Here is a 9,510-nt window from a genome sequence, read left to right as displayed (position 1 = left end):
AAATACAAAACCTGTTTCCATGGCATAACTATGGCTGAACCCTAGATACAGTTGAGAATATGAGTCACCAATTTTTCTCAATCTTTCAGTACTAACACTAATTTATAATTTACCTGTAATCTGTATAAAGTTCCTGATAAACCAGCTGTGTCTGTCTGCTGTCTGTGGACTGTAAAATCAGGGAACTATTCTTCTTGTGAAAATCTATGACACATTTCCAAAACATCTTGATTTTAGTTTCAAGGAATGGTTTGGAGAAAAAAATCAAGTATTAAGACAATATTTTAGGTCCCAGAAGTGCTCACTCAGTCTGTCAGGGTTCCCACGCATCCTAGAAAACCTGGAAATCCTGGAAAATTAATGACCAATGGAAAACACATGGAAAATGAGAGAAAACATAAACTGTCCTGGAAAAAATCTTGTTGTCCTGGAAAATTCATTCATTCATCTTCTACCGCTTATCCGAACTACCTCGGGTCACGGGGAGCCTGTGCCTATCTCAGGCGTCATTGGGCATCAAGGCAGGATACACCCTGGATGGAGTGCCAACCCATCGCAGGGCACACACACACTCTCATTCACTCACGCAATCACACACTACGGACAATTTTCCAGAGATGCCAATCAACCTACCATGCATGTCTTTGGACCGGGGGAGGAAACCGGAGTACCCAGAGGAAACCCCCGAGGCACGGGGAGAACATGCAAACTCCACACACACAAGGTGGAGGCGGGAATCGAACCCCGACCCTGGAGGTGTGAGGCGAACATGCTAACCACTAAGCCACCGTGCCCCTGTCCTGGAAAATTATTATTTTTAAATGTTCTTGATCATTTAAAGAACAGTTTACAACTGGTCGAAACAATTAACGTTAGGAACAGAAAGCGATCTGTTCAGGGAAGCTGAGTTTTGACGGGTTTTTGTTATGCTGTTTAATCTCGCTGTGACGCATGACGCCGTCTTGTGTTGGAGGTTTCAGGTGCTAGGAATGGTTTAAGTGCTCGAATGTTTTCAACAAATGGTGACGGGTAAGCAGGTTATATTAACCTTGTTAATCTGAATATCATGTGCAAGGGGAATGCACAGCAAACTAAAGCATGCATGACGGCATTGGCCTGAGAAAGGAAAGGGTATTAATATGTGCGGTCTTTTTATTTTATAAATGTTGAAATTTCATTCACATGACAAATTGTCTTTAAAGGTATAGTTAAGTAATAGCCATAAAGTGTACGTTGTTTTTAAGACTTCTGGAGAGAAGAACATATTACTTTAGGCCGTGAATCTGTGATCCTTGTCTTTTTTTGCTAAATTTGAAATGTCCTGGAAAATGATCTCTGAAAAAGAGTGGGAACCCTGTCTGTGTGTCAGTCAAAACACAATATTCGGTGTCCATTGAATTGACCATTGTATCTCTCCTCCCTCTATGTATGATACGTGAATTATTGGTTAAACCAAGAAACAATGAGCCTGCACTTATATATCACCATCAATATATTTTTATTCATTTATTCATGAATATTCATTCATCACTAGTCAAGAGGCAGGAATGTACCCCCAAATTAAATGCCAGTCAATCACACGGCACCTAATTTACATTCTGGGTAATTTTACATGTCCAATCCATCTAACAGCTTGTTTTTGAAGGCTGGGAAAAGATCAGAGAACCTGGAGGAAACCTATTTGGATATTGGGAGAACATGTCAAACTCATCCATTAACCAGAGTTCAGGATCAGACTGAGGAACCTGGACCTGAAAGGTATAATGGAATAATAAAAAAATGGTAAGTAATAGAATAAAAATGCCTTTTCATTACTTATTAATCAACTCTATTAGGTTGCAGCAACAATAAACAGTATAGTTAAACAAGCCACTATGTTAAACTTAAGCATAATGCCAGTAGTTTGCATAGGTTAATAGTCAGTTATACAATGCATCTTGAAGCATTCGATCCCAAATATTATCATGGAAATATTTCAGAATATCATATGAGCCATACACAAAGGTAAGTGGATGAAAGATATACACTCAAGTTTAGTTTGCAAAATTGCAGAATGTGGGGCAATAGGAATGAATCTCAAATGGTGAGCTCTTTCCAAAAACCACAAATTCTCTGAACTCTTTCCAAACCCTTCCCAACATAGTGTTGAACCCTAATTCTTAAGAAATGCTTTATTTCTAAATAGTATTGAGTTACAAATAAATGTTTCACGTTAGTGTGTATTACATACAGTATAAATAATACTAAATCATTTTAGTATTATTTACTGTTATAGAGTACTTATATAATAAAGTGTGTAATATTTTGTTTTTACTTAATATTTACTAGGAAAAGTGATGTATGGTAATTTCCCAATCAAAGATTTTTTCATAACCTGGATTATTAATTCATACTATTATTCCAAATAATTCCATAATGAAATCTAATCTGAACAAGAACAGATACTGATTTTTATTCTCATGATTTTTATTTTATTCTCTTTATTCTCATCTTTTGTATTAATTTGAACAAGCAAAGTTGAAGTTTGGGTTTAGTTCAGACAAATAAAATTAAAAGGAAAAACAGGCTAATCCCACCACTACATAAGCCTAAAGTTTTGCACCTTTGTGTATAAATTATTTGGTAGGATGCAGATAAAATTTCATCTTTCATCCAAACATATTTTCTTGAATTTTATTGTAAAAAATTCATATCAAATTGTAAATTTATATCAAAATTTATCCTGGGTTTAAATGTTTTACATCACATAAACCAAATCTACTTTAGTGTCTCAGAATTGTGTTATAGATTTGCACTTTTCCACTGGATGGTAAAACTTTTCACGATGCTGCATATTGTCACTGTTTCTATTGCCTCACCTTACATACTTACTTGTGCCGAATTTGACTAAAAATATCAGAAGCACACAATAAGTTACGTTTTCACAAAGTTTCCTAGTTATATTGATTTTATTTACCTTTTCTGCTCTGCTCTTTCTAGTGAACTTACAAACATGGCTAGTTCAAAAAAGAAAGAAATGCTGACATTGACAACAGACCATGTAGATAGCACTAATCAACAGCGGTAAAATGAAGCGCCAATATGGGCCAAACATTTCAACCAATTTTAGTACTAACCTGTCACTGATTATTCAGGTTAGTCCCTTATTCAGAACGTTGTAAGCAAGGACCTGCTATCCTTTACCAGCTAAAATTTAAAATCTTCATTTTATGATAAAATTTTAGGTTTTTATTCATTTATATTTATTTATTCTATGGAAATGCGCTAGAATAGTCTTGGTGTCTTCGGTAAGTTACAGATAAGAAACATCTTTGCTTTGGTTAATATAAGTGTGCTTAAGCATTGCCTTATTTCACATGTTTCTAATAATGCATAGTAACTGCAGTGGGATGTGACAGTGGGAAGTGGGATCTGCTTAGAGAATGTGACTTAATGAGCTTCTATACATGACAAACTTATTGCCTGTCTGTATGCTTGGTCCCAAACATTTACCATGGATCTTCTACTATGGCTTTTCTCCACTAGTGTAATCTTTCTAGATTATTCTACCCCAAGCTCTTCATCATCATCAGGGCAGGCAGCAAATTCCTTCTCTGGCAACAAGCCGTACTCATTGAGAAAGTTCTCCACATCAATAGCGAAGAACTCTTCATTGAGGTGCTTGGTAACACAAATGAAGTTTCCCAGCATTTCTCCAGCCTTATATACCAGCACAGTGGGTAGAACATCGTCAGAGAACCTTTCTCCAGCGCCTGTGGCGGATGCCCGGATTCGACAAAACTTCACGCTGGGGTACTCGATGGCCAGGCTGTTCAAGCAGTTGTTGAGAGCATAACAGCCTTTTATAGCATCATCATAGATGTGCACGATGATCAGCGTGAGACGGTGCTCCTTTTCGATGGCTTTGAGGAAGGCTTCACTGCTTTCCAGCTCAAAGACGCTGTCGAACTTGGGCCCGAAGCTCAAGCGGTCATGCATTTCCTGCATGCATTGCCTGCGGTATTTCTTCAGACATTGCTCATCCTCCTCCTGGATCATCTCATACTCCTGAACACTCATCTGCTTTGGGTGACACATTATTCTGTTATCAGTGCTACATATCTGCACGTCACCAGACATTATTATGATGCTGATAGACTGGTTTTCAATGATAAACAATTACATCAGAGTTCTGCCTGTAGATCAGGAAGTCCAAAATTTCAGTTCTGAGAGGCCCAAAGTAATGATGAGGTAAATCGTCTGCCTTTAAGCAAGGAAATCTTTTTTTTGTATGATTCATAATTAACATTTTTGCATGAATCATAATTAACCCCATTCAAATTTATAACATGGACACATAAATGCTGTATTCCAATACTTCTTAGATATACCCTTTTTGATTTTCCTATTATATTACTGGCTCAGGTGAGCAAAGGGACTCAGAAGGATTTGTAAATAGAAGTAATAAATAATTCATATTTCTAAATAAATGGTTTCTAAACAAATATTAAACAAGTATTAATGGTTAATGACCTTGCGGTTAATTCTTTCCTGGCTATCATCATTGTTAGCCTTGGGGTTGGACATCTGTCTGAGGAGCTCTCTCCGCTTCTGTGGTGTGTTCTCATGGTCCTCACTTTCTAGCTTAAATTTCCTCCAGTCATGGATCACTCCTTTGGGACCTGCAGAAACCACAGGAATCATTGACACTTACTGTAATCTATAAATGAAACAGAATTGATATGGAATAATTAAAAAAAGAGGATTAACATGATAGCTGGATGTTAGCTGGACAGCATTAGTATCAATATGTTGTTAGCAATATATTAGCTAGATTTGTTTTCTTCCAAATTTGCTAAGAACATAATTAGATTTTGTATGTGTTCCCATTAGATGCTGTACTGTAGATCATTAGTGTTACATCAAAATACCCAAACTGCAAAAACTGAAAGAGAATAAATGAAATGTTGTTTGTTTACTCACTCACACACGTGACCTGATGCACTGTAAAAACTAAACCTAGCAACAATTTACGCTAAGCTTAAGCATCAGAATCATATAGTAGTGGAAAATATAATGAGAACATTTTGTTATGAAACTATGGTTTGGTATGTTGCTATTACTAATGTATTCATTTTAGCATGAAGCAGTCTCACCGTTACTCACAAGATGTTACTCACAATGTTGTGTTAAAATATGTGTGTATGACCAATTTTGAGTGCTTTTTTTTGTGACCCATTGTGTTGTTAGCAATGCTGTATATTTACATGTTGACAAACTTTTGGTTTCTTGTGAAATATTTCATTAATAAGCATTACATCATTGTTCTCCCTGAAGTCAACAACTCCAGTAAAACAGTCTCAGAATTCCTACAAGTTTTGTGCTCTTCTTGAAACTTGGTCTCTGAATTGAAGACCCCGGGTATAGATAGGGCTTATTTGTAGTTACTTTTTAGGGTTTGTTTTCTTCTTTTTCTTTTTACTTCCCTTCCGTTATTGTTATTATTGTTATTGTTGTAATTCTTTTACTTTGCTCCTTTTTCATGTAAAACCAAAATGGGATTCTGTATTGTTATTTGACTTTGTTTGTTTGCAATAAAAAGAGAAAAATAAAAAAAAATAAAAATTTTTAAGGTTAATCATTTCCGTCCTTCCTTTGTGACAATTTTTATTACTCTGGTAAGTCCGGTAAATTTCCTCTAGGTGTGAAGAAGTGTGCATGGTGAAGTGTGGTAGACTAGTATGCCATCCATGGTGTTTTCCTGCCTTGCATGCAGTATACATAGAATAAGCTTCAGATCCACTGTGATCCTGACTAGAATATACTGCTTACCAAAGATAAATGGACTTCCAAATGATTTCTATGCTTCAAGGACATACTTCATTGGATTATCTAACCTGAATAATGTAAAAGTGCTGCAGTGATCATAAAGCCTGTCTCATCCTGGGGACTGTTGTTGAGAATCTGTTTATGCTGAAGATCCTTTCATCACACTTAGTGCTGTTTGTCTTTACTCTTCTACATGTGTATGCAATAATGATTTATAATCCGACATTGTGGTGTCATCAGAAAGAGGATGGGTTCTGTTTTGAGTTTGGTTCCTTTCAAAGTTTCATCCTTATGTCATCTCAAGAAGTTTTTCTTTGTTACTGTCACTTGGTTATATCCAAATTTCTGTAAAGATTCTGTGTGACAATATCTATTCTTATAGAAATTAAACAAATTGAACTTGTGGAATTATTATGTGGTGTTGAATGATGCTCGAATAACTAAACATAAATGTGATATAATAATAGTAGACCAATGATCATTGTCATCAGTGTCATCGTGTTACCTGTCTGTGGTTCCAATAATTCCTCTTCCTGGTCCACGTCTGACATCTTTACAGTGAATGTCCTGTGACACTTCTGAGAAAAGAAAAAATAGGAAAAAATTTGCCCACATTGTACAACTTCCTGTTGGGTAATCAACAATGGAGAAGTTCTTTGGCATACTAAGAAACAGCCCCACAGTATGCTCTCATTTAGCTTGTTCAGCCACAATGTTTAGCATATAACTACAGAAAAAGTTGAATGAATAAATGATAAAGTGAATGAATAGAGTGATAGCTAGTAAGAGAAGGATGTCAGCAGGTGTGGTGGATTAAACCACCCTGATTATGATGATGTAACTACAAGAAAATGGATTAGAGATGTCAGTGTCACCTACACTTCAAGGTTGAGATTGGATTATAAGCTTAATTACTTAATACACATAATTACCCACTTGTTTTGCATTTTAGCAGAGTTCTGTACTGAGTGTGAAAATTGCTAGAGAGCAAGTAGGTTACAAAATTTGATGAAAAGCAAAGTCCAAATGAATTCTGCTATGTATCGAGAGACAGGCATCATGACAGCAAAGTTTTTCATTGATTAGTAAAATTTTATGGTTTTCTTTGTATTTTATGTAAGTAATGAATCCTGTAACTAGACATAAAGCTAACAAGTCGATAATGAATTTTATATCAATGCTGTTTTAATCAGTTTGAATAAAATGGAAATACATTTGTATATCATGCATAAATATATTTATTTATTTATTTTTATTAAACAGCATCAAGCAGGACTAATATATATTTTAGAATACTATATATAATATAATATAATTTCTCAGTGAGATATTATATTATTGAATTATTATTAGATTATTAGATATAGTATAAGGCTGCGATTGGACACATTTTCAAATATGAGTTGAAATTTCTCTGTGTTAATGGTGCGAATTCCTATAGCTGGAACTATTAGGAAGCTGATCATTTTTTTAATCTTTATAACCAAAAAGAACCCGATAAATATCACCATATTTTTAAATATATATTTGATTTAAGCTGTTGGTTTGGGATTCAGGAAGCTTTAATAGCTTGATGAATTTCTACTCCAAATCTTACCTGTTATCTTAAAAATGTCCAAATCAGTCTATATTTCGAATACTGTATACAGTATATACACTAATATATACCTAATTTCTGTAATTCACACCACTGTGTGTGTGTGTATAAATCATTTTCCCCTGACGACAAACCAAAGATTCGAAGATATTTACATTTACAAGAGTTTTACAAGACTATTACAGCTTGTCCATGAGTTTATAGGATCATATATAAAAAAAATATGACATTGTACAGTACAATGTATAATGCCTTATTAGACAATTAGATTCCTGTATTGAATTGATTTGAATTTTATGCAGCATCCTTATTAGGAAGAGTTCAATGTCTAACCTCTATTTGGAAGCTAAGAATACTTAATTATCAAATCAACCTTGAACAACCATTTTTCTAACAATTTTTTCGATTTTGAATAAAGATGGTTGTTAACGATTAGAAATGAAGAGCATTTGTCTCATGCAACACACAAAATTATATCTAAGTGACAAAAAGGTTGGGATAGAAATCTATCTGGCTTACCTGACAATATAGTGTGTCTTGAACAGATGCCTCTTCGATGGGTTTTTGGATTTTCTTTGCAAGATCTCAGACCCCGGTGGTCGCTCTACGTTGGAGATTGTGGGTGTGGTCTAAGGTTCTTATTAGAATTAAACGTGGACATCATGATGACATCGCAGGCATAATTTCATTGCATGTAATCAGATTAAAGCAGGAGAATTAAGCTTCCTTCATAAGCCAATCTCTCCATGAAGGAAGATGAAAGACAATGAGATGACCGTTTAGATTGCTGATTGATGTAAACGTTTATAGATTTAAAAGATTATAGATTGCTTTAGGAATGGTGAAATGATCCATTAGGAAATATGGGGTGATGAAGAATTGAAGACGTTATTCATTGGTATATGTTATATAAATATGCATTAATAAGAAGTGGGGTTAATAAGAAGTCATTCACAAGGTTCAAATTGAAAAGTGCAAGAGTAACTGTGAATTAGAATAAAAATGAGTGTCACCATAAAGTTCCCAGGATAAGATATGGATCCATGTTGACCAGGATAAATCAGTTACTAAAAAGAAAGAAAGAAAGAAAGAAAGAAAGAAAGAAAGAAAGAAAGAAAGAAAGAAATACATCAAATACAAGAATTACAAATGACAATTTTTTTAACAATAACTGTGCAAGAATGATGTGTTCATGAGGAATCCATTTATTCAGCAGCTTTAACAAAGACTCATTGTGTTAGGTAAGACTTATTCACCAGGTGCAGTTCATTGTTAGGACAACTCTATAGTCAAAACCTCTGTTAGTAATCAAATGCACTCTTCTTGCTCTTGTGTTCAGCATCGAATGATTCCAGGGTCTAAGTGTAAGAAGAAGATTCACTGGAATGTATTTACACATCTGTTTTGGGTGGCAGAGGTAGCCGCTTTATACGTGGCTGGCTTGAAACCTGATGCTATTATGCAGTTAATGACAGTTTTCTTCTGCTCTAGGCTAAAGAAGATTATAACACGGCATGATTGCATTCTAAAGCAGCGTGGGCATGTTGTGTCTCGTCTATTCCTGACACCACTCTACTTTTTCTTTCCTTTTTTTTTGTCTTGTGGAAATATACAGATATGTTTTACATATTTTACTGTAGAAGACATTCCCACCCCTAGACTTTGCCTAGTTAAAATTTGCTTAGAAAGAATATTGGAGATCATGATACACTTTGATTCACCACTGTTTTATAAGGAAAAGAAAATATAAAATTTCTTTCTGTTGTTTTTTTTTTAATCTTTGTACTTTAGTTCACACTTTTAAAAAAAAGTAGTATTTATTGTGTATTTATTGTGAACCCATTTTTTGCCACATTACTTTAAAATAGTGAAAACTGATTTTTATTTTAACTTGAAAACATTTTATATTTTTTCAGGACTAAGATCTGAAATGAGACTTAAGAAAAAATTAGGAGTTCTAAAAATTAAAAAAATAAAAATAAAAAAGAAAGACAATGAGATGACTAAAGATTGCGGATTGCTGTGAACTTTTATAGATTTAAAAGATTATAGATTATAAGATTATAGATATATTATAGACTTTAGGAAATGTAGGTGAAGAAGAA

The 9,510-nt window shown here is 34.5% G+C and overlaps 1 protein-coding gene across 2 annotated transcripts; it reads right to left on the bottom strand.

Moving 5' to 3' along the window:
* Positions 1–1,481: 1,481 nt before the first annotated feature.
* On the bottom strand, positions 1,482–8,031 carry pdca (phosducin a). 2 transcript variants are annotated; one of them, XM_060888622.1, is made up of 4 exons: positions 7,925–8,031; positions 6,314–6,386; positions 4,513–4,661; positions 1,482–4,062 (listed from the first exon to the last, which is right to left on the bottom strand). In XM_060888622.1, exons 2-4 carry the CDS (start codon positions 6,357–6,359, stop codon positions 3,541–3,543), a joined length of 717 nt encoding a protein of 238 aa, XP_060744605.1. In that variant the 5' UTR covers positions 6,360–6,386; positions 7,925–8,031; the 3' UTR covers positions 1,482–3,540. The 2 variants fall into 2 exon arrangements, with proteins under 2 accessions (XP_060744605.1, XP_060744606.1); XM_060888623.1 differs by having other exon boundaries at positions 1,482–4,059; positions 7,925–8,027.
* Between the last annotated feature and the right edge of the window lie 1,479 nt (positions 8,032–9,510).

This window comes from Tachysurus vachellii, chromosome 15 (genome assembly GCF_030014155.1).
Source record: "Tachysurus vachellii isolate PV-2020 chromosome 15, HZAU_Pvac_v1, whole genome shotgun sequence".
Taxonomy (NCBI): domain Eukaryota; kingdom Metazoa; phylum Chordata; class Actinopteri; order Siluriformes; family Bagridae; genus Tachysurus; species Tachysurus vachellii.
The sequence above is the reverse complement of the archived record's forward strand: the minus strand, read 5'-3'. Positions and strand labels throughout refer to the sequence as shown.

Excerpts from the sequence above, each read along its gene's own strand:
- pdca (XM_060888622.1), bottom strand. The coding sequence starts at position 6,359 with ATGTCAGACGTGGACCAGGAAGAGGAATTATTGGAACCACAGACAG. Across the intron at positions 4,662-6,313 it reads ATTATTGGAACCACAGACAG|GTCCCAAAGGAGTGATCCAT; the intron begins GTAACACGATGA and ends TGGTTTCTGCAG. Across the intron at positions 4,063-4,512 it reads AGGAAAGAATTAACCGCAAG|CAGATGAGTGTTCAGGAGTA; the intron begins GTCATTAACCAT and ends TGTCACCCAAAG.